General features: G+C 42.0%; 1 protein-coding gene across 2 annotated transcripts in view; it reads left to right on the top strand.

The window, feature by feature from the left end:
* The window catches only part of htatsf1 (HIV-1 Tat specific factor 1), a 28,223-nt gene extending 5,562 nt beyond the window's left edge, over positions 1-22,661 (top strand). For both annotated transcript variants that reach the window (XM_038780383.1, XM_038780382.1), the window contains 6 exons: positions 3,894-4,048; positions 7,127-7,290; positions 11,773-11,872; positions 13,089-13,178; positions 13,301-13,438; positions 21,303-22,661. In XM_038780383.1, the coding sequence (XP_038636311.1) occupies positions 3,894-4,048; positions 7,127-7,290; positions 11,773-11,872; positions 13,089-13,178; positions 13,301-13,438; positions 21,303-21,731 (1,076 nt within the window). In that variant the 3' untranslated portion in view covers positions 21,732-22,661. The remainder of the gene's footprint in view (positions 1-3,893; positions 4,049-7,126; positions 7,291-11,772; positions 11,873-13,088; positions 13,179-13,300; positions 13,439-21,302) is intronic.
* The last annotated feature ends 2,608 nt before the right edge of the window (positions 22,662-25,269 follow it).

The raw sequence follows: 25,269 nt of genomic DNA, 5'->3' as shown, positions 1-25,269 counted from the left end.
CCTTTTCCCCATAACCCCTGCTCCTCTTATAAATCACGATGAGATGATTCTGGTGAAATCCAGATGCTTTTCAGGTGTCCAGTTCAAAGGTCCACTTTCCATGCCAGCCCCCATTGCCTACAAGTGCAATATGGCCCTATATATAAAGTGGTCTTGAATAGAAGACTGCAGAGTCAATACTGGATGCATCTTGTTTTACTGTGTACCCATTTGAAAATATCTTGGATATGCTCTACTGACTGATGAATAGAACATGGAGAAATACAGCACAGAACAGGCCCTTCGGACCACGATGTTGTGCCGACCTTTTGTCCAAGGTTAATCATAGATTATCATAGAATTTGGACAATAAGGGAAATTTATTATGGCCAATCCACCCAACCTGCACATCTTTGGACTGTGGGAGGAAACCGGAGCACCCGGAGGAAACCCACGCACACACTGGGAGGATGTGCAGACTCCACACAGACGGTGACCCAAGCTGGAATCGAACCTGGGACCCTGAAGCTGTGAAGCAATTGTGCTATCCACAATGCTACCGTGCTGCCCTTAAGAACAAATTAATCTACACTCCATTATTCTACCATAATTCATGTACCTATCCAACAGCCGCTTGCACTACTTCCACAGGCAGCGCATTCCATGCCCCCACTACTCTCTGGGTAAAGAATCTACCTCTGACATCCCCCCTATATCTTCCACCATTCACCTTAAATTTATGTCCCCTTGTAATGGTTTGTTCCACCCGGGGAAAAAGTCTATGACTGTCTAGTCTATCTATTCCCCTGATCATCCTGTAAACCTCAAACAAGTCGTCCCTCATTCTTCTCCGTTCTAATGAGAAAAGGCCTAGCACCCTCAACCTTTTCTCGTAAGACCTACTCTCCATTCCAGGCAACATCCTGGTAAATCTCCTTTGCACATTTTCCAAAGCTTCAATATCCTTCCTAAAATGAGGTGACCAGAACTGCACACTACTCCAAATGTGGCCTTACCAAGGTTTTGTACAGCTGCATCATCACCTCACGGCTCTTAAACTCAATCCCTCTGCTAATGAACGCTAGCACACCATAGGCCTTCTTCACAGCTCTATCCACTTGAGTGGCAACTTTCAAAGATCTATGAACATAGACCCCAAGATCTCTCTGCTCCTCTACATTGCCAAGAACCCTACTGTTAACCCTGTATTCCGCATTCATATTTGTCCTTCCAAAATGGACAACCACACTTGTCAGGGTTAAACTCCATCTGCCACTTCTCAGCCCAGCTCTACATCCTATCTATGTCTCTTTGCAGCCGACAACAACCCTCCTCACTATCCACAACTCCACCAATCTTCGTATCATCTGCAAATTTACTGACCCACCCTTCAACTCCTTCATCCAAGTCATTAATGAAAATCACAAACCGCAGAGGACCCAGAACTGATCCCTGCGGTACGCCACTGGTACCTGGGCTCCAGGCTGAATATTTGCCATCCACCACCACTCTCTGACTTCTATTGGTTAGCCAGTTCGTTATCTAACTGGCCAAATTTCCCACTATCCCATGCCTCCTTACTTTCTGCATAAGCCTACCATGGGGAACCTTATCAAATGCCTTACTAAAATCCATGTGCACTACATCCACTGCTTTACCTTCATCCACATGCTTCCACAGATTGAACAGGGGCACGACATTCGCCACTCTCCAATCCCCTGGTACCACCCCTGTTGACAGTGAGGACAAAAAGATCATTGCCAACGGCTCTGCAATTTCATTTCTTGCTTCCCATAGAATCCTTGGATATATGCCGTCAGGCCTGGGGGACTTGTCTATCCTCAAGCCCAACACATCTTCCTTCCTAACCAGTATCTCCTCGAGCTTACCAGTCTGTTTCACACTGTCCTCTCCAACAATATGGCCCCTCTTGATCGTAAATACTGAAGAAAAGTACTCATTCAAGACCTCTCCTATCTCTTCAGACTCGATACACAATCTCCCGCTACTGTCCTTGATCGGACCCACTTTCGCTCTAGTCATTCTCATATTTCTCACATATGTGTAAAAGGCTTTCGGGTTTTCCTTGATCCTACCTGCCAAAGATTTTTCATGCCCTCTCTTAGCTCTCTTAATCCCTTTCTTCAGTTCCCTCCTGGCTATCTTGTATCCGTCCAGCACTCTGTCTGAACCTTGTTTCCTCAGCCTTACAGAAGTCTCCTTCTTCCTCTTAACAAGACATTCAACCTCTCTTGTCAACCATGATTCCGTCACTTGACCATCTCTTCCCTGCCTGACAGGGACATAGATATCAAAGACACGTAGTACCTGTTCCTTGAACAAGTTCCAAATTTCACTTGTGTCCTTCCCTGACAGCCTATGTTCCCAACTTATTCAATTCCTGTCTGACAGCATTGTATTTACCCTTCCACCAATTGTAAACCGTACCCTGTTGCCCGCACCTATCCCTCTCCATTACTAAAGTGAAAGTCACAGAATTGTGGTCACTACCTCCAAAATGCTCGCCAACTAACAAATCTATCACCTGCCCTGGTTCAGTACCAAATCCAATATGGCCTCCCCTCTGGTCGGACAATCTACATACTGTGTTAGAAAAGCTTCCTGGACACACTGCACAAACACCACCCCATCCAAACTATTTGATCTAAAGAGTTTCCACTCAATGTTTGGGAAGTTGACGTCACCCATGACTACTACCCTATGACTTCTGCACCTTTGCAAAATCTGTTCCTCCACATCTCTGCTGCTATTGGGGGGCCTATAGAAAACTCCCAAGGTGACTGCTCCTTTCCTATTTCTGACTTCAACCCATACTACCTCAGTAGGCAGATCCTCCTCAAACTGCCTTTCTGCAGCTGTTATACTATCTCTAATTAACAATGCCACCCCCCCCCCCCCCCCCCCCCCCCCCCCCCCCCCTCTTTTACCATCCTCCCTAATCTTGTTGAAACATCTATAACCAGGGACCTCCAACAACCATTTCTGCCCCTCTTCTATCCAAGTTTCCATGATGGCCACCACATCGTAGTCCCAATAGATAACCCCCTCTGACAGACTTTATACCCCAGCTACAAATTACAAGCAAAAATAAGGACATTTAGGGTTTCTTTGCTGTAAGCAAACATAGTCAATTAGAGAAAGTGTCCACTATATGAAGTTGAAGTTCAATGTTGGATGTTCTACTCTCAGCAGCTAGAAGAGACCTCCATCTAAAAGCACAGTGGTCTGCTCTGATCATACTATCAACACTTGTTCCCAAGGTGAAACAGAAGCATCCTTGCCAAGGAGCAGTAATGTGATGATGACAATATAATGTGATTTTAATATTGGCCAGGACACTGGGAGCGAACACCCTTGCATTTCTTCAAAATAGTACTTTATGGCGACCTGAGAGGGAAGGCAAGGCATCTGTTTTAATGCATCATGAAATAGAAATGTCCCCGACAGTGCAGCAGTCCCTTGGCATGGATGTGGAGTATCAACCCAAATTTTGTTCTCCAAGTTAGAGGTAGAATGTGAATCCATGGCCACTTGACCCAATACAGTCTCTGATTTGTTTCAATAGAGCTTCTCTGTAGATACCAAATTGTGTTTTTAAGGGACGAGATGGTTATCCATTACCGTCTCCATGTTTTTTATCTTGGGAATATCATAAAGCTGAACTGAAATATCCTGTTGATATTGTCCTTGATTGATGATCAAGTGACTACTTCCAAGGAGGATTCTTCCACAATTTCTACCACAAAACGGATGGAGTGAATGCTTTTTATTCAAGTGTATTGCCATGTGGTTTAAGGAAAATGCTCTTGGTCAGTCAAAATTATTACTTGCACCTTGAATTCCTGAAGTAGCAACTTGATGTTTGTTTTAAGTTAGTTATTTTCTATTTTCAGGGTTGCCTCCAGACATTACAAATGATGAATTTGTGGAGCTCATGTCAAAATTTGGGATTATCATGCAAAACCCTGAAACAGAAGAATACAAGATTAAATTGTACAAGGACAAAGATGGAAATCTCAAGGGAGATGGTCTCTGCTGCTTCTTAAAGGTACACAACTATTTGGTGATTGACTGGGAATTTAATTCCAGTTGGCATATTTGCTCATCTGTTTTGGGTATTTTAAACGTGACCCTCCCTGTTTTGAATTATCTAGTTAATACCAAGGCATTATTCCACCAAGTATTCACAAGCAAGTCATTAGCAAGATAGAATTAGCACTTTTATTATAATCAGATGGAGATCCTAGCATGGTAAATTAGCCATCAGTGGTCAGCGGTTTTATTGGAAATGTAAGAAAGAAACATTATTTCACACTTTTCACAGCCACCGATGTCCCAAATGCACTCTCTGATCTGAACCTTGGGTGAATGTTTCTGGATGTCTTCTCAGAAGTCACGTGAGACTTCCCAAACTCTATTCCAAAAAACACACTTTGAAATTTTCTCTCACAAGAGAAGGCACGGTGGCACACTGCGGTCTCACAGGGCCTGGACCTTGGGTGACACCTTGGGTGTCAGGGAAGACACTTTTTTCCGGTGTCTGCGTGGGTTCCCTCCCTGCTCCGATCTCCCCTCAAGTTCGAAAAAATGTGCAGGTTAAATGGATTGGACATGCTAAAATTGCCCCTTAGTGCCCAAAGATGTACAGGTTAGGTGGGGTTATGGAGATTGGGGAGTGGAGCCTGACCCCCTTTCAGAGGGTCGGTGCAGACTAGATGGACTGAATGGTCTCCTTCTGCACTGTCGGAATTCTCTGTTCTATGTAGCTGCCAAGTTGCACACGCCACTCGTCCAAGCAGAAAGGTGACAGTGTCCTGATAATTTGTTTCTTGTGATGTTGATTGAAGAAGAAATATTGGCCAGGAGATTGGGGATAATTTCCTTGCTCTTCTTTGAAATGGTGCCATTGGGTATTTAACATCCATCGAATATGTAGATGGGGCTTTGGTTTAACACTTCATCTGAAGGCTGGCACCTCTGACAGTGTAATGCGCCCTTAGTACTGCATGAGAGTATCAGCCTTGGATTTTTGTGCTCAAGCCCTGGAATAGGGTTGAATCCAGAGCTTTGTGATTCAAAGGTGGGCGTGCTACCAACTGAGCCAAGGCTGATGCAAGAATAGATGAATATGGTTCCCATTATTAAAACTGGTGGGAAGAAACAATTCAGGTAACTTGGGTGTGTTGGTTTCAAATTAGTACTGGGTACATAAATAATAGTTAATTACCAGGTTACTTGTCTGATAGACTAGTGAACAATATATAACCTAGTGTGGGGTTTTAAACTCTCCCACCAGCAGGTTTGAAGATGAAGTGTCTTATGAAATCTAACAGATGGCCGTAACACCTTCCTTTGACCTATCTGCAATTTTACAATGGGCAGGGGAGGTGTCAGTTGGCCCAACAGCCCTTAGGCCTATTGAGATACTTATCCGAGCTCTGCTGGTATTTTACCTGTGGCGGGGGAGGCCCAAGCCATGCGGGAAGGCCCGGCAACTTTAGCTGCCTGAGTTACTGTTGGGGAAAGTGGCAGGGGAAGATCTCCTTTATTGGCCCCCTGACTGCATCGTAACCACAACTTCCAAGGTCATTCTTTCTCCTATAACGCCCCACGCCCTCCCCTGCCTCTTAATCGCTTCCCTAACTGCTTCCCCCAGCACTATCTGTGTGCTGAGTTCATAGAATTTACAGTGCAGAAGGAGGCCATTCGGCCCATCAAGTCTGCCCCGGCTCTTGGAAAGAGCACTCTACCCAAGGTTAACACCTTCACCCTATCCCCATAACCCAGTAACCCCACCCAACACTAAGGGCAATTTTGGACACTAAGGGCAATTTATCATGGCCAATCCACATCCTAACCTGCACATCTTTGGACAGTGGGAGGAAACCGGAGTACTCGGAGGAAACCCACGCACACACGGGGCGGATGTGCAGACTCTGCACAGACAGTGACCCAAGCCGGAATCGAACCTTGGAGCTGTGAAGCGATTGTGCTATCCACAATGCTACCGTGTTGCCTGTGTTGCTGGAGGAGAACTATTGGAATGGTGGGTGGGCTGCAATGGACCTCACACATTACGAGTTTGCAAGTACACAGCTCCACTTAGTATGTGCATCATTTTGTATAATGCTCCTGCTATTAAATTAGCATTTTCTGTCTTTTAAGCGAACAATGCATGAGAGATCCATGTTAGAACTTTTTGTTTGCAAACTTTAAATACTTGGTGGAAACTATTGCATCCACTTCTATTGATTTGGAAAAAATAAAACAAAAAAAAATCACTATTGATTTCACTGGCTTTTTCTCCAAATTCTAACATATCCTCTGATTCAGAGTCAATAATATTGCAGGGTTTCTGCTAGTTATTTCTATCTAGCATTGTCATTGACTGAAATATTTGAGACTAGTCATGTAACTTTCTCCAATGTGACAATCTTTTCCCCTTCTGTGCATCCCTGAATTAAATTGATCCGCTGTTAACAGCTATGCTTTCACCTGTCTAGGCTCGGAATTCCCTTTCCTTTTGTGCTCCTTCTAAGAGCAAACTAAATAGGAGCAGGAGTAGTGCACTTTGAGCCTGTTCCACCATTCCTCAGCTCCACCTTTCTTTCTCCCTTAATTCCCTTTATACCCAAAAATCTATGAATCTCTGCTTTAAATATATTCAACAACTGAGCATCCACCACTCGTGGATAAATGTATCCTTATCGCAGCCATAAATAACCGAGCACTTAATCTGCAATTGTGGCCCCAATCGTTGGCTCTGGACTTCCCAGCCAGTGGAAACGTCCTCTCAGTATTTATTCTGGTTTGCCCCTTAAAAATGTCATGTACTTTTAATTAGATCACATCGCATCATTAATTTTAACTTTAGGCCTAATATACTCACCTCATTGGACAATCTTGCATTCCATTATTCATCCTCACAAACTTTCACTGCACTCCCATCCATGGCAAGAATTTCATTCTTTGGGTACAGAGTCACAAAATTGTACGCAACACTTCTGTGGTCTCACAACGATCCTTTTAATTGTAAAATGCTTCTTTACTCTTGTACTCCAGTACCCTTGTACTAAAGACCATCAAACCATTTGCCTTTAACAAAAATATTTTTTCTGCATTCCAGAAAGAATCTATTGACCTTGCTCTCAGATTCTTAGATGAAACTGAAATGAGGGGATATAAGATGCACGTGGAAGCTGCCAAGTTTGAAATGAAAGGAAAATACGATGCTAGCAAAAAGAAGAAGAAAAGCAAAGATTACAAGAAAAAGTTGCTTCTGCAAAAAAAGTGCGTTCAAATCCAATTTTGCTTGATTGATTTGGGAGATTTTAATTTCATTTTTGAAATATTAGGTCTGCAATTGCTGTAGGTTGCTATAGTAACAATCTGATGTTTGCTGCTTAATATCGACACCCAAGAGTTCCAGGTCAGCCAAAGGGCATAAAAAATAGGGATCCGAAGCTTTATTCTCCAGGAATGTGCCTCTACTGTCTAATACCTAATGATAAGAGGTTTTGCCAGGAAACATCAAAGTGGGAATCCTTGTGCTCCAAAGCAGTTATTGCGTTTGTGACCTGCTCACTTGTGTGTTTCTCCAGTCTTTTCAAAGACCGCTCAGTGGGGTATGATTCATTGAGTTGCTTACTTCGACAGTACTTCAACGTGCTGTACAATTAATATAATCAGATCTAACCTTCATTCCGAGAATTCTGTTTCAGAACCAGCAGAATAATAGCAAACATACTTGTGTAAAAGTCAAGTTTTTTTTTATATCAAATCTTAAACCGAGTAATATTTTTGAGAGGTTGTAATCCATACATGTTGGATAGATAACTGTTATCCTAAAACATGAAAATTTACCAATACTAGTGAGCTACACCAAGTTTTCAGTAGGCTAAGCATCAGTAACCACAGCCTAGATTTCATCTTGGGAGACAGTGGCATAGTGGTATTATCACTGGACTAGTAATTCAGAGACCCAGGGTAATGCTCTGGGCCCCGGGTTTGAATACCACCAGGGCAGATGGTGGAATTTGAATTCAATAAAAATCTGGAATTAAAAGTCTAATGACAACCATGAAACCATTGTTGATTGTTGTTTAAAAACCCATCTAGTACACTAATATCCCTTCGGGGGTGAAAAAAATCTGTCATCCTTACCTGATCTGGCCTACATGTGACTCCCGACCCACAGCGTGTGGTTGACTCTTAAATGCCGTCAGGGATGGACAACAAATGCTGGGCCGGCCAGCCATTCCCACATCCCATGATCAAATTTTTAAAAAAGAGAAAAAAAAACCATGGGGCCAAAAACTACACACCATCTCCATGTTCCACAAATAAAGATTTATCTCACTTTAATTTATGCTAATTGTAGTCCCATCCTCTCCCATTGTCTGACCTAGTTACAGCGGTACATCAGCTGATAGCACTTACAGGGACTATTCCTGCTAACTCCTCCCCGAAAACAAGCCAAAAGGTAGCAAACGACAATACTTTATTTCTCCTTTAAACAGTTTAATGAGCTGTAATGTGAATCATGGTAGCAGAGGCAGATGTGATAACAAGTATTTTTGTTGTTTATTATCGAATTACTGACCTGGCATTGGTCGCGATTCATAACAAGCAGTATTTCTCATCTCAAAAAGCTTTATAAGATGTAATGAATGTTGACCAGAAGATATGATTACAGTGTAGCAATCTAATATTATTTGTAGTATGGGGGAGGCAATAGCATAGTGGTAGTGTCACTGGACTAGTAATCCAGAGACTGGGATAATCCTCTGGCCACCCAGGTTCAATGGTGAATTGAATAAAAGTCAGGAATTAAAAGCCTTAATTATGACTGCAAAACCATATGCTGTCCCTACATGTGACTCTAGATTCCCAATAATGGAGTTGACTCTTAAATGCCCTTAATCAGCAAGTTCACATCCTGTGAATGAATAGTAAAAAAACATGCATAATATCAGGAAATTATAATTGCCAATATAACTTGTGTTGCACTATTTATACATTATACCATTGAAACACAAAAATGCATGTTTTAATAGTCCTCAAAAACTATGGTCGACATACAGGACATGATATATTACTCTAGTATATATCATTGAATTTACAGTACAGAAGGAGGCCATTCGGCCCATCAAGTCTGCACCGGTCCTTGGAAAGAGCACCCTACTTAAGCCCATACTTCCACCTTGTCCCCGTAACCCCATCTAACCTTTTTGACATTAAGGGGCAATTTAGCATGGCCAATCCACCTAACCTACACATCTTTGGACTGTGTGAGGAAACCGGAGCACCCGGGGGGGTGGGGGGGGAACCCACGCAGGCGCTGGGAGGGGGGGGGGGAACCCACGCAGGCACTGGGAGAACGTGCAGCCAGTGACCCAAGCCGGGAATTGAACCTGGAACCCTGGAGCTGTGAAGCAACAATGCTAACCACTGTGCTACGGTGCTGCCCAAATATATATATATATATATGGATCAAATTAGCTGGTTGGCATCTGTGATGCTGGGGGCCTCGGGACGGGGCAGAGATGGATCATCCACTCAGCACTTGGGCCAAAGATTGATTGCAAATGCTTCAGATCCATCTCTTGCATTGATGTGCTGGGCTCCGCATCATTGAGGATGGGGATATTTGTGGAACCACCTCTTCCTGTTAGCTGTTTAATTTTCCACCACCATTAGCGACTGGATGGATCTGATCAATTTGTTATGGGATCGCTTAACTCTGTCTTTTGCATGGTGCTTTCGCTGTTTGACATGCAAGTAGTCTCGTGTTGAGATTGACACTCAACTTCATTTTTACATGTGTCCAGTGCTGCCTCTGCAGTGCCTTCACAAGGACTGTGCGGTAATTACAGCCTATATTGTCATCTACAGGTGCATCTGTGGCAGGTAGATTGGTGAAGACATGATCTAGTAGGTTTTCACGTCTTGTTGGTTCCCTCACCGCCTCCACTGGCCCAACTCAGTCGAGTAATGGTGCTACCAAGCCACTATTGGCAATGGACATTGAAGTCCCCCACCCAGGGTACATTTTTGTGGCTTTGCCACCCTCAGTGCTACTTCCAGTTAGTGTTCAACATGGAGGAGCACTGATTCATCAGCCGAGGGAAGGCAGTCGGTGGTAATCAGCAGGAGATTTCTTTATCCATGTTTCAACTGATGCCATGGGACGTCATGGCTCCTGAGGCAATGTTGAGGATTCCTAAGCAACTCCCTCCTGACTATACCACCTTGTTGCCACTTCTGCTGCGTCTCTCCTGCCGATGGGACAGGGATAGCGTTGGTGGTGGTGATCTGTAGTGCTGAAGGTTTGTGCTCCAGAACTAGTCATGCTGCCTAGAAAAGCTGTTACATTTCAGTCATAACACTGTCATCTACCCAACAATGTGGTAAATTGTCTAGATATGCCCCGCCCACAAAAAGCAGGACAAATCCAATCTAGCCAATTACCACGCCACCAGTCTTCTCTCGATCATCAGAAAAGCGATGGATGGTGCTAGCTGTACAGCAATTACCTGCTCACTGATGCTTGGATTGGGTTATGCTGGAGCCAGTTCCTGACTATTATATCTATGGCCTAAACATGAAGAAAGGGCTACACTCAGGAAAGGAAGTGAGAGAATCTGCCCTTGAGATCAAGGCAGCATTGATCGAGGTAACGAGGGGGCCTAACAAAACTGAGGTCCGAAGGAATTGGGGAGGAGGGATGCTAACTCGCCTGACTCTCCAAATACCTGAGTGTGATGGAATATTTCCCCCTTGCCTGGATGAGTGAGACTGCAACGATACTCCAGAAACTTGGCACAATCCAGGACAAAGCAGCCCGCTTGATCGACATCCCATCGACCAGCTTCTACATTAATTCCCTCTACCACGGACATGCAGTGGCGGCAATGTACTACATGCAAGAAGCACATCAACTCACCAAGGCTTCTATCGGCAGCATCTTCCAAGGCTGCAAGTTGTAGCACATAGAAGGACAAGGGTAGCAAATGCATTGGAATATCGCCACCTGCAAATTTCACTGCAAGCCCCACACCATCCTGACTTGGAGCCATTTCATCATTCCTTCACTTTCGCTGTGTCAAAAGCATTGTGAGTGTACCTACACCACATGGGCTGCAGCAGATGAATAATGTGGCTCATCACACCGTCTCAAATGGAATTGGTGGGTAACAAATGCTAGCTTTGCCACTGACACCCACATTCTGCAAAATAATTTTTTTTTAAATGTTAATAGGCCTACCAATATAACCATTTAACTCGTGCAGCTCCTCGCACCTCTCCCATGTGTAGGTTTAAATATATCATTTCCGGCTACTCTCACAATGAATAAACAGCATGTGAACCTAATGGGCATCAGATGAGAGAATGCATTGCATCAATTTGAAATAAAAATTTGCTCAAGGTTTCCTGTGGCTTGAGGGAGGAGCTGGGAATTTGCAAGGGTCTGCCTATCTACAGAGAAACATTTCCTATACTGTCTTCTGACTCATTTTACCATGTAATTAAATATTTTAGCCCTAAAAGGATGTGAAACGATTATAAAAAAACAGCAGAATAATCTGTTGCGTTGCATGATCTACCATGAGCAACACCAACAGATCTGCTAGTAAGTGTTTATTTGTCTCAAAACGTCATGCATAAGCCATGCTGAGATGTGGACTCCTGCATATACAGAACTCAGCTTGTTTAGAAGCTTTTAATTTTAACAGGAACTTTCTGTTAACAAACACGCATCCTTGTTGTTAGGCAGCTGGACTGGAGACCAGAAAGAAAAGCTGGCAGTTCACGATTGCGATTCGAACGAGTTGTAATTCTTAAGAACATGTTTCATCCGAAGGATTTTGAGGTAAGTTGAGGCACAAATGGAGTATGCATTGACATATATTTTTCACCGTTGCTCTTCGTGTTCTCTAAAGCCATTTATGAATTAAGATTAGATCCGGTTTTGCTCTAATTGTACCAGACGTTGCATTGAAATGGTCTACCTGGGAAACACACACAGCAAATCTTCCAGGCTGTTTTAAGACCTGGACACATTGGTGAATCTGTAAAAGACATTTTACTCTTTGGGGCTCAGAATTTTGCAGCTGTTTTTAATCCCAGAGTTTTCATGCTGACCTGTTTTTAGTTTGAATCCGTTCTGTATTAATCTTTAACTATTAAATTAATATGGTGGCAATAAGAATTATTATCCATGATCAGTGCTCCTCTGGTTACAAGACTGAAAGTTTAAACTTCACAAATTGCCAAACCAGGAAATGTACTGACCGTATGATTATTCTTTGTCAACTTGGGCACAGACACATGATCAAAACTTTATCCTAAGTTTCAATAGCCTGCATGACCATGGTACCTAGTCTCAGCTTAAAAAAATAAATCGCCATATTTTCGTTATCCATTGGAGAACATAAACCAAGTATCACCTGTGTACTCATTTTTTTGCATACTGAAATTCCCATAGGAGATGCGATAGTGTAGCTTTATTACATTCAAATTAATGTAGAGACTGAAGAAAAGAAATGGTAAGGCACACCATACTTTATCATTCCAGTGATTCAGGATTACAGAATAGTTCTTGGCAGGGGATTAGTTTTATAGAATCCCTACAGTGCAGAAGGAGGCCATTTGGCCCATCAATTCTGCACTGACCCTTCGAATTAGCATCCTGCTCGTTTTACGAGTGTCCAAACCCCGTAATGCCATAACCTAACCTGCACATCCCTGGACGTTAAGGGGTAATTTAGCATGGCCAATCCATCTAACCCGCACATCTATGGACTGTGGGAGGAAACCAGAGCACCCGGAGGAAACCCACGCAGACACTGAGAGAACGTACAAACTCCACACAGTCACCCGAGGCGGCAATGTTAACTTATAAAAACGTCAGATTCTCTACTAGAGCATTGGTTTCACATAGATCGAGAAACAGTCCCAATAGTAGGATTTCACTGTGTTGTAACTTGTCTCATTTCCCTCAGCAAGGCTGCTCAAACCGGCGTGAGGAAATGTCACACTCAGAATATTATGGCCCGTGTTCAAACCTTGGTAAATTTTATTGATAGGAGGAGCCGTTGGCTTTGAATGAGATCCGAGATGATGTTCGGCTGGAATGCGAAAAATTCGGTCAAGTCAAGAAAGTACTTCTATTTGATGTAAGAATTTTTATTGTTGTTCAAAATAGATCAGACATATTTACTCTGTGACATGGATCATATGTATGGATTTTTTAAAATGCAGACATGTTTTAATGCTGACTCTGTTCTCTAATTTCCAGAGACACCCTAATGGTGTAGCCTCTGTGGCATTTAAAGAGCCAGAACAAGCAGATATGTGTATAGAGATGCTGAATGGAAGATGGTTTGGTGGACGTCAAATAACTGCTGAAACATGGGATGGTGTCTTTGATTACCAGGTACAAAGGAAAGATTGGGATGAAATGATTCTTGGAATATAGTTTAGTTACTTCTTTACTTCTTTTGACCAGTTCTTAATTTGAATAGTTTAGTAAACGTACATACTTAGGATCAGGCACTTTATCCTCTTGTAAACATGATTAGGGAACATTTTGAGTAGTCTAATTCAGTGCCAGAACAGGCTTGAGGGACTGAGAGGCTTCTCCTTGTTCCATGTGAGGCAATATAAATTCAGTGGTACAATTTTAAGGGATATCAGGACAAAGGATAGAGGCAAACCTTTGAAGGTGACGGAACATAGAACGATACAGCGCAGTACAGGCCCTTCGGCCCTCGATGTTCCACCGACATGGAAAAAACTAAAGGCCATCTTACCTACACTATGCCCTTATCATCCATATGCTTATCCAATAAACTTTTAAATGCCCTCAATGTTGGCGAGTTCACTACTGTTGCAGGTAGGGCATTCCACGGCCTCACCACTCTTTGCGTAAAAAAACCACCTCTGACCTCTGTCCTATATCTATTACCCCTCAATTTAAGGCTATGTCCCCTCGTGCTAGCCACCTCTCGCTAGCAGGCTCTCGCTCTCGCTGTCCACTCTATCTCACCCTCTGATCATTTTGTATGCCTCTATTAAGTCACCTCTTAACCTTCTCTCTAACGAAAACAACCTCAAGTCCATCAGCCTTTCCTCATAAGATTTTCCCTCCATACCAGGCAACATCCCGGTAAGACATGAGACTCCTCGAGTCTGCTCTGTTACGTTCCCAGTTGACATTACTACTACTGGATGGGAAGATCCCAGAATGGAACCCTGGCTCAAAATGATCGAAATTTTGACTTATTTTCGTAAACGCGATGGAACAGTCACAGGACTGCCAATTAGTTTTTAACAACAAAAAAAATGTTTATGAAACATGATAACATCACAAATATATTCAGATTTAAGAACAACACCCCACTCTGAAAGCAAATGACAGAGGTCACTTAATTCGTTCTTTTGTGGATTTCTCCTCTAATTCCTCCTTGATGGTTGTCACAGAAGTGTTTCCAAATTCCACCCTCAGAAAGACAACCTTTAAAATCTTCTTTCAAACAATCATTTCCATCAGCTGTCTTCGACAAGAATCTGCCTCCAGGTTTTCCAACTGTCCTTTTGAACAAAGCTTCCTCTCCACTGTTTTAATGAGGATCTGACTCCAGATTTTCCAATTCTCTCCAGGATTCAGGATTCCTTTGTCTTGAATTCTTTTACACAAAGTCTGAGATCGAGTCAAAGAACAAAGAAAAGTACGGCACAGGAACAGGCCTGTGAAGCCCTCCAAGCCTGTGCTGACCATGCTGCCCGTCTAAGCTAAAACCTTCTACACTTCCGGGGTCTGTATCCCTCTATTCCCATCCTATTTATGTATTTGTCAAGATGCCCCTTAAACGTCACTATCGTCACCTGCTTCTACCACCTCCTCGGGCACCGAGTTCCAGACACCCACCACCCTCTGTGTAAAAAAACAAACTTGCCTCGTACATCTCCTCTAAACCTTACTCCTTCCACTCAAACCTAGTAATTGACCCCTCTACCCTGGGGAAAAGCCTCTGACTATCCACTCTGTCTATGCCCTCATAATTTTGTACACCTCTATCAGGTCGTCCCTCAAACGCTGTCGTTCCAGTGAGAACAAACCGAGTTTTTTCAACCTCTCCTCATAGCTAATGCTCTCTATACCAGGCAACATCCTGGTAAATCCCTTCTGCACCCTCTCTAAAGCCTCCACATCCTTCTGGTAGTGTGGTGACCAGAATTGAGCACTATACTCCCAAGTGTGGCCTATCTAAGGTTCTATACAGCTGAAACATGACTTGCCAATTTTTATACTCAATGCCCTGACCAATGAAGGCAAGCATGCCGTATGCCTTCTTGACTAACTTCTCCACCGGTGTTGCCCCTGTGTGGACCTTGATCTCTCTGACTGTCAATACTCTTGAGGGTTCTACCATTCACTGTATATTCCCTACCTGCATTAGACCTTCCAAAATGCATTACCTCACATTTGTCCCGATTAAACTCCATCTGCCATCTCCCCGCCCAAGTCTCCAAATAATCTAAATCCTGCTGTTTCCTCTGTCAGTGCTCATCACTATCTGCAATTCCACCAACTTACTAATCAGACCAGTTACATTTTCCTCCAAATCATTTATATATACTACGAGCAGCAACGGTCCCAGCACTAATCCTTGCGGAACACCACTAGTCACAGCCCTCCAATCAGAAAAGCACCCTTCCATTGCTACTCTGCCTTTTATGACCTAGCCAGTTCTGTATCCACCTTGCCAGCTCACCCCTGATCCCGTGTGACTTCACCTTTTGTGCCAGTCTGCCATGAGGGACTTTGTCAAAGGCCTTGCTGAAGTCCATATAGACAACATCCACTGCCCTACCTGCATCAATCATCTACAATATCCACTGCCCTACCTGCATTAATCATTGGTTTATTTCAACTGACCTCTCAAAGACTGTGGTAAGATATCACAAACCTTTCTGGCTTCTTACTAGCCAACTCCTTCTCAAATATATCTGTAACTTCACTAAAGTTACTCACTCTTCTAGTTCCAGTTTCCTCTGTTCCTTCAACTTCAGACTTCCTGGAAACTCCCCTTCATTTCTTTAATTTCCTTAAATAGCTGGCTTTCTTTACCATTACTCCATTCTATGTTTTTTCTTCTAACAAAGTTACGAGCTGCTCATCCTCTAGTGTCCTCTCAAACTTCTATGAACTCAATTAAGCAAATTGCAAAAAGCCTTTCCACCCTAAAGGTGACTCTGGTTGCTAAGCAACCACTCATACCTTATCCAGGCTTTTGAGTACTGCTCAGGCCGTAAACTCTCTTAAGTACAATAGATACACAGTTTGATTTGGAATCAAAAGCCCCACACATGCAAACACCTTTGTCTAACATGAATCTAATTATGGTATTACCCTTCCTTACACAGAAACACTAAATTAAACTCACATAAATATATACCTTAGTTCTGATATTTAACAATACAAATATAGATCACCTAAAGTTACCTCTGCTTTCCTGACACTTGCCACTCAGTAAAATCTTGGCTGAACTTCTACATCCCAACTTTACAATAGAGAATGTAAAACATTCACAACCATCTGAATGAAAATGTTTTCTCTTAATTTCAATCTAAAATGGTTGTCCCTTATCTTGACACTAAGTTCACTATTACTAGACTCTCCAGCTTCTTAACGTCTACCTTTATCGATTCAGTGAACTCGCCTGTCATTTTTCAAAGCTGTAGACCGTATTGTACCAATTCTTCCTCGTAGAGCAGCCCTCGTCCCAGGAATCAAGCTACGTAGTGATCCTTTGTTATACCCCATCCACGTTAAGTGTGGTTCCTTGGCTAAGTAGACCAAAATTACACGGTACTCACGCGTGATTTCACCAAACCTCTATACAATTGTAGCAAGGTGACCTTATTGTTACACTCCAAGCCTTCCTAATTTTGTGCATGTTAATTTTCTGTGATTTAGATAAAGGAAGCCCCCAATCCCTTTGGCAACTAACATTTACGGGTCACTCGCGTTCTGAAAATGTTCTGTGTTTGCATTCCTCCTACCAATGTGGATAATTGCACACTTCCCCAAAGTATACTTCATTTGCCATCTTCACAATTGCTTAACTGGTCTGCATCCCATTGCAGTTTCTCTGTATTATCATCATGGCTTACTTTACCTTCTTAGCTTTATATCACCAGCAAAGTTGGATGCATTCCACTCCCTTTACTCATCTAGGTCATTGATATAGATTATACATAACCCAGGTCCAATCGATGATCCTTGTGGCACCCTGCAGTAAAGTGTAGAGTTAATAGAATGGAGCCGGGGGGGGCAGAACTTCAGTTAATGTGGAGAGATTAGAGAAGAATGGATTCTTCTGCTAAGAACAGAGGAACTATTCATAGAGATAATCAAAATTATGAGGGATTTTGATGGTGTAACTCAGAAGAAATTATTTCCAGTGGCAGAAAGGTCAATCGTCAAAAACCAGGAAAAGATGAGAAGCATTTTCCTTTTACACACCCAAGGTGTTGTGACGTAGAACGCACAGAAAGGTTGATGGAAGCAGATTCAAATAACTCTCAAAAACGAATAGGATGAATACTCAAAGGAAAAGATTGCAGAGATAAAGGAGCAGAACAGCGGAGTGAGACTAATTAGACAGCTTTACCAAACAGTGGGCACAACTGATGGCTAGATGTCCTACTTCTGGCTGTAAGATTCTGTGATGATCAAATTAATACTTAATGGTGATCAAAGCATAGGGAAGAGCAGTTCACCTGGTAATCATCCCAGGAACTCTGCCATTTAGAACATTGGTAAACCATGTTTCTAAAACATTGCTATGGTTCACATTTCTAAAAACACAAGGCTTTATTTTTTCTTCTCTGCTCTATCTGGTTTGATTGATCCTTTGACTCTCTCCTCAACCAACCCAAAGCGATCTTTCTTTTATCGTTGATATGTGGATCTAGGGGAAGTGAAAACCTAATTTATTTAAATTCATCAAAAACAAAGTCCAAGTAATAACCATCATCACTTTGGTTTCATGTAGTTTTTCAATTCTATTGCAGAATGATTCACTGTTGCTATTTCAGTGGTGTACAATGCTTAGTTTTTTTCTAGCTACTGCAGTTCAACATGGAGAAGGAAGAGAAAAGTGACTTTTTAATTCCTTACTCTAAAATTGCAGCCTTGTTTGAATGAAGGTATCAGGATTCAACAAACTCAGCTTGCATAAAAGTGTCTTGCTTTGTTTTATTACAAGCAAGTCACAAAGTTCCAGAGCCTGAACTATTGTCCACATTTATTTTTCACCAATAATGGTTTAATGCAATAAGCCCAACAATGAGATCCATAACTTCTGATATAATATTTCTACCATGATAACTCTAGAGCTAGTTATTATAACAAACTTCAATCAAGAAAGGTAGTTTTGCTTGGAAACTTTCAAGAGAAATGAGTAGACCATATGCTTTGACAGGTATGGCTGTGGAAAGCAAGACCACTGTGCTCAGCTGGTGGAATGTACCCAAGTACAGGATCAGCCACAGCCCTTTTTAGGGCATCATAGCCGATTGCAAGAAGTTCCAGCTACACTTCAGATAAGAGTTCCTATTTTTAGAGGCATTGTTCCAGGCAATTAAAGGCAGGGCACTCTAGAGTTGAATATGAGTGCAGTATTCTGGCGTCTGATTTTCTCTTTATATGCCGGCCAGTTGTATCAGTGAAATGTTATTTAAAATTTGTTGATCTAATTTCTGCAGCTATGTTTGTAGTTCACACTACCCAAGATTTTACTCTATGACCAGCTAGTGCCTGTGACAAGATGGAACACCCATCTGTAGGGGAAGGGACTACTAGAGCAGCCTATATTTGAAGCTAAAATTTGTACGGCTGTCTATGGAGTACTTTCACAATATACTACTGGCTAAGTGTGTCTGTGTGGTCTGATAACACACCAGTAATCTACATCAGCAAACATGCCTGCTCATAGGTCATGACCAAATAATGAAGTTACTCCCTCAGTTCAGCATGTCACGAGGGTGTACAAAAGTTCTAAATTCTCTAAATTTCCTCTTGAGAGCTTGTTTTGGAGTTTTTCAAGAGCTGGAGTTGGCTGGAGCCAGGCCGATTTATTTTGCAGGGCAACAGTCAGTCCTTGTGGCCTCAGTTCGTAATATACATCAATCCAGAGAGTGGTCAGTGCCTCCCTCAGCACCGATGTTTTAGTATGCGTTTCCTCCGTTCCTATTAACAGTTTCTCCTAAAAATGGGCCGATGCCAGTCATAAAACAGGCAGTTGTGTTTTTTTTTCACTGTTTAATGTGACTCATTTCCTGAGGGCAAGGCGTTTGGAAAATTGCAACCCAAGCTCCCACTGTCCCACTTAAATAATTCAAAGCAAATGACATGACCACTGCTATTGAGGGGCTAGCTGCTGCATGCTGACAAGTTTCTGTGGCACTGCCTGTTTTATGACTGACATCGGCTCATTTGTAGGAGAAACTGTTAATAGGAACGGAGGAAACGCATACTAAAACATCAGTGCTGAGGGAGACACTGACCACTCTCTGGATTGATGTATACTACGAACTGAGGCCACAAGGACTGACTGTTGCCCTGCAAAATAAATGTGACACTTCCACTCAGGTAAATGGATCAGACACACTGCTGCATCAGCAGCCTCATGTTGCGGTGATGCACACACAGAACGTCCAGCGCCTGTCTTGGCAGAGATTGATACTTGTCGCAAAACCAGCAGTGGTTCAGATTGAAGGGATGGTGGGCTGTTAAGTAGAGGGCAGCACGGTTGCGCAGTGGTTAGCACAGCTGCCTCACGGTGCCGAGGTCCCAGGTTTGATCCCGGCTCTGGGTCATGTCCGTGTGGGGTTTGCATATTCTCCCCGTGTTTCCCCACAGCCTAATGATGTGCAGGCTAAGTGGATTGGCCACGCTAAATTGCCCTTTAATTGGAAAAAATGAATTGGATACTCTAAAATTTTATTTTTTTAAATGCAGATAGAAGATTAAGGAATTAGGCAGATGGTCAGAAAGTTTTTTAAAAAAAATAATGAGTAATCATGGTTGGAAGGAGCTAGGATATTTACACCTTTGTAGGGCCAGTGCTGGTGATTGCTAACTGAATAAGTGGTATTGAATAAGCCTGCAAGGCAGTTCCTATTATGAACTTGGTTTAAACACGGTGTGAGCATAATTGTAATAAATTGCAATGTTGTTGACATGCCAAAGCAAAGATAATGAGAAAGCCTTACTGATATTTCAGATATATTGGTGTAGAACCACCTGGTCCCGCAGTAGACTTTAACTTTCAATATAAAAAAACAGCTTAAGGTAGTTAAACAATTTGGTGAGAGCAAAACTTTTGTCATCTGGCGGTATTGTAAGCAAATCTTAATTAAAATTACCATTCAGACATTTTATTTAGGGACTTCAAATGCATTTGCAATAAATATTGTCACCTGCCAATGTTTTAATCGGAACTTGAGGGTCAGTATGACTTGAGTATTATGTTGTGGACAGAAGGTGGAATGTGCAGGCTGGTTATAATGAGTGTGTGGAACATAGAACAGTTTAGCACAGTACAGGCCCTTCGACCCACTGTGTTGTGCCGACCACTTATCCTAGTCTAAGATCAACTTAACCTACACCCCTTCAATTTACTGCTGTCCATGTGCCTGTCCAAAAGTCGCTTAAATGTCCCTAATGAGCATGTATCGAGTCAGTTTTCTTCATATTGAATTCAAGTGGTGACATGTTTAAAATTCTTATAGGTGCAAGCTTCTCCCGTTTGCGAGTTCTGACTTTAGGTTAAACTAATGACAAGACTAACTATGATAATCAAAGATTTAGGATTACTTTACTCAAGAAGGGCATTTGAGTCTTTCCAGTCAAAATGTGTACTTACACAGCATGTGTTAATATGGATAAATAAAGGGGTTTAATATACTGTTATTTTAAAGAATTGAGCCAACTTGCAGTGAAACTACCTGTCCCAGCAAGGTGTAGAACTTTACTGCTTCTGCCTAATCTAAGCAGCATGTTTACCCATTTCTAGCAGGACAGCATGTTTATGAAGCACTTTTAAAAAGCAATCAAATTACAGTGCAGAAGGAGGCCATTCAGTCCATCGAGTCTGCACCGACCCTCTGAAAGTTCCCTGTAACCGCTCCTAACCTGCACATCCTTGGACACTAAGGGGCAAGTTAGCATGGTCACTCCACCTAACCTGTAATAAATAACCTGTTTGTATATCATTTTGAACTTGCAGATTGAAGAAACTGTGAAAGAGAGAGAGGATCGATTGAAAACATGGGAGTCGTTTTTAGAAACTGACCCATCCTCAGTTAAGTCTGCCGATCAACAGGAGATCACACAGGCAAGCGGTCAGGTGTCTGTGGAAATCCCAGCTCCCCCAGAGAATAGTACAAAACTGTTAGAGGATAATGGAAAATTGTCAGTGGAGACTATAACGTCTTTAAAGGATAATGAGAAACCATCAGTGGACAGTCCAATACCTTCAGAGAACAATAGCAAAGCATCAGTGGACAATGAAACCCCTTCCAGAAACAGTAAAGGACAAGATGTGATCGATTCTGTGCCTGAAGTGGGAGAGGCTGAAGAAGCATGGAATGAGGAAAATTTATCGACGGACAGCAGCATCGATGGAAGTGATGATGATGCCGAAGAAGATCCCTGAATTCTTTGTGGAACCTTGCTTTTAAATGACTGCTTGGAAACTCATTTTTAACTGAAATATTGTGGAACATGGTGGCTGAGTATCAGATGTGCATTTTTTCAATTGCCAAATTGATTGCTGTAAGTTAGAAAAAGCTTCTTCATATTTGGTAACAAATATATATTTGTTGTAAAGAATTGTGCTGTTTTATTCTGAGTAATCTAGATAAATTCTCAGCCATTCTACTCATAAACCACAGAAGCTCATCAACTAATTAATAACCATCCAGCATTGGTAGAAATGCATTCTGGGGTAAAATTATAAACCATTCTCAATTTTTCCAGACTGTTTTGTTCTTACTTTCTCCAAGTTTCTTAAAAGTGGAGTGTCTCACCTTGCTGTATATTGCACTGAGTGCAGGCAGTCGTCAGTAATTGATCATTTGTCAATGTTGAACAGTGTCAAAAACGCAGGATACCGCTGCAAAGTGCAAAGTTCTCCATGTGTCAGTTCACTCGATCAGTGTGAATCAATGAGTAGCAGTAAGAAGCAGGAACCATGGGGTGATCTTTTCCCTCCTTTCTCACCTCACCCCATCCTGGCCTGAAAAATGTTTATTTATCTCCTAGTGCTGTAAACATGTGAAAATGACGGACAGGTAGTAATTCACTGGTACATCCAGCCTGTCCCACGTATACATCACTATGTACACTCGACACTGCACCTGAAGTTGTGTAATGTTCTGGGAAAGGAAAAATATTGCAAATGTGAACTAATTTAGATGGGGAGGAGTTTCCTTGGTGAAGAAACAGTAGCTGTTTCTAACTTGACTGACGAGAAAAAGTGCAATGATGCACTGCGACACACAACTGTTCAAGAGGTGGTTTCTGGAATGTAGTCAAAGCTACAGTACGTAGAATCACTTTCAAGATTAAAAGCTGCAGCTTCTAACTCTGGTATGGTGAAATTATTCTCCTTTTAAATAAATGAAAAGTAAACCACTGATGTTATGTGTAACAGTAAATTTCAGATAAAAATTCACCATTTGAATGACTCCTGTATATATTTGGAATAAACTGGGTAGTTAGTGAACTTCGCTGAGCAGGAGAAACCATAATAGCAGCAAACCATTCTGTTGCGTTGCATCTCTGCTGGGTACATTTTGTTGTGCAGAATCTGAAAAAAAGTAAGTTTGTGATGATTTGAGTTACATCACCATATACTTTAACACGTAAGTACACAAGTTATCCAGCTATGATGAATCTATCAAATCAAAGTATTAACATTGGTAAGGTTCCCAGAGTTTTGCCTTTCTCAAACTGTAGGCATAGTGTGGTGAGAGATTTTATTCTACTCTAAATCCCCCAATCCCTTTGCTGTTTTTTTGCTTGTAATTTATTTGTGTGAAGTGAGCACTTCACGTATTGCTCTTTGCTTCAACCTTTTATAGCATGTGGCTTCTGAGACAAGTTTGAACATTTGACCATTGTTTTAAGAGGATGCTGATTGGAAACGTGTTTAGTTCACCTGTTTCACACGTGATTGATTTGTATTAGTTTGCTCGTGGCACTGCCTCTAAACCTCAACTTCAAGAAAAAAAAAATCCTGGAAATGCTCAAAAGGCCTGGCAGCCTTTGTAGAGAAAAAACAACGTCATGTTATAGGTCGATGATCTTTTATCAGTGATCTGATGATGGGTCATATACCTGAAAGGTTTCTCTCCGCAGATGTTGCCATATCTGCTGAGTATTTTCAGCATTTTGTCTTTTTATTTAAGATTTCCAGCACCTACAGTATTTTGCTTTTGTAATTTTAATGAAGCTTCAATTCGTAAGTGGTCATTGTGACACCTGGTCAACCTTTCCTTTGGAATAACATCGCATTCAAGAGGTTCTCAACAAATTGGGGCTGGTTTAGCACACTGGGCTAAATCGCTGGCTTTTAAAGCAGACAAAGGCAGGCCAGCAGCACGGTTCAATTCCCGTACCAGCCTCCCCGAACAGGCGCTGGAATGTGGCGACTAGGGCTTCTCACAGTAACTTCATTGAAGCCTACTCGTGACAAGTGATTTTCATTTTCATTTTCAATTGCTTGGATTAGTTGCAGTATCTTGACTCCTCGGGACGTAGTCCAGTAGAATGTAAAATTCAAGAACATTTTCTTGTACATTTTAAACTAGTCTTTTGGGACTCAGGATCATTATTAGCATTTTTAAAGAACTTTGCTCTCATCTCACCCTGCCCCATCTCATCCCAACATTAAAGGTTTTGTTTGCAGGTGGCAGGTTAAAAGATCCAGCTTTTGTTAGCATCACTAACTTTTCTGAACTGTCGTGTGGCAAATTAATTCTGTACCTGCTATGGTGCACGATGAATGCCTCTTCTAGTTTTCTCATGGATGGAAATTTAAGGTTGTCCTCGATCAAAATAAATAAATGAATATGAAATTTGACTTAGCTGTTTGGAAAAACTCCATCTTATATTTCTCGTCTGTCTTTTTTTATTAATAGAACTCTAGCCAATCTAAAGTCTCCTGTCATCATTCCTTTGACAGTCTTTTTTCCTGCATTCCCACTGTTGAAAATGAAACTTAATGGCTTAGTCTACCAAAACTGTTTTTTCCCATAATTTTGGAACTTAAGCTAAAACCTCCCTACTGCTCTTTGAGTTACCTTTCTTTTACTATTGTAACACTTATGGGTATCTTTACCACCTCCCAGGAATTCATCTTTTTCTGTTTTAAAGTCAGATTTTCGTGTGGAGCTTTGTGGCGAGGTTAACATGGAGATTGAACAATCTTGCGATTTGGTTTGATAGTCAAGGATTTTTAATGTATTTCCTGGATTCGCTCTTCCTCGTAATCCTGAGATTACCTGATCTCTTAACCATCATCTTCGCCAGGGCAATTGGGAATTGGCAACAAATGCTTACCACTGATGCCAAATTCCCATGATAGGATGCTTTTTAAAAAACTGACACAGGGGGGCACTGTTTAGTCAGAGCCGTAACTTCGCTTAACTGAGCTTCAATATCAGCTTTAGACATTGAGAAAATAAATTACCAAGAGTACACGTTTAGAAAATCTGGGCTTGTTTGCATGCCTTACCACTGCACAATTCTAGACAATATCACAGTATCCAAACACAGCTCAAATGTCCTGAATGCCTTAGCCAAGATAGGAGAGACTGCTACACTGATTATTTGCTGAATGACAAGGTTTCACTATTTAAAAAAAATGCACTGGACATCCCTTTGAATCTGATTTTATCCGGGGTGGGTGGGAGAAGAAAACGGGGCTGGAGTGATGAGGGGCAGTCAGGAGGTTGGATGGAGTGTTTGATTAAGGGTAGGGTAGATAGCCGGGAAGAGGGGGGGGGGGGGGGGGTGGAGAAAGAGAGTGGTCAGAAGTTAGTCTGGTGGGGAGAGGTGAGTAACATTGTTACCCAAGTGTAATGGTTTTAGTCCGAAAATGTCTTTGATAATTGTTCTGCTAAGCAAGTTAGAAAAATCTTAAGTCTCCAATCAAAAGAGCATCAGAGGGTTTCAAACGCAGGATACTG

The sequence above is a fragment of the Scyliorhinus canicula genome, chromosome 20, assembly GCF_902713615.1.
Source record: "Scyliorhinus canicula chromosome 20, sScyCan1.1, whole genome shotgun sequence".
NCBI classification, from domain to species: domain Eukaryota; kingdom Metazoa; phylum Chordata; class Chondrichthyes; order Carcharhiniformes; family Scyliorhinidae; genus Scyliorhinus; species Scyliorhinus canicula.
Note: the sequence above shows the minus strand (reverse complement) of the source record. Positions and strands in the feature narration are given on the sequence as shown.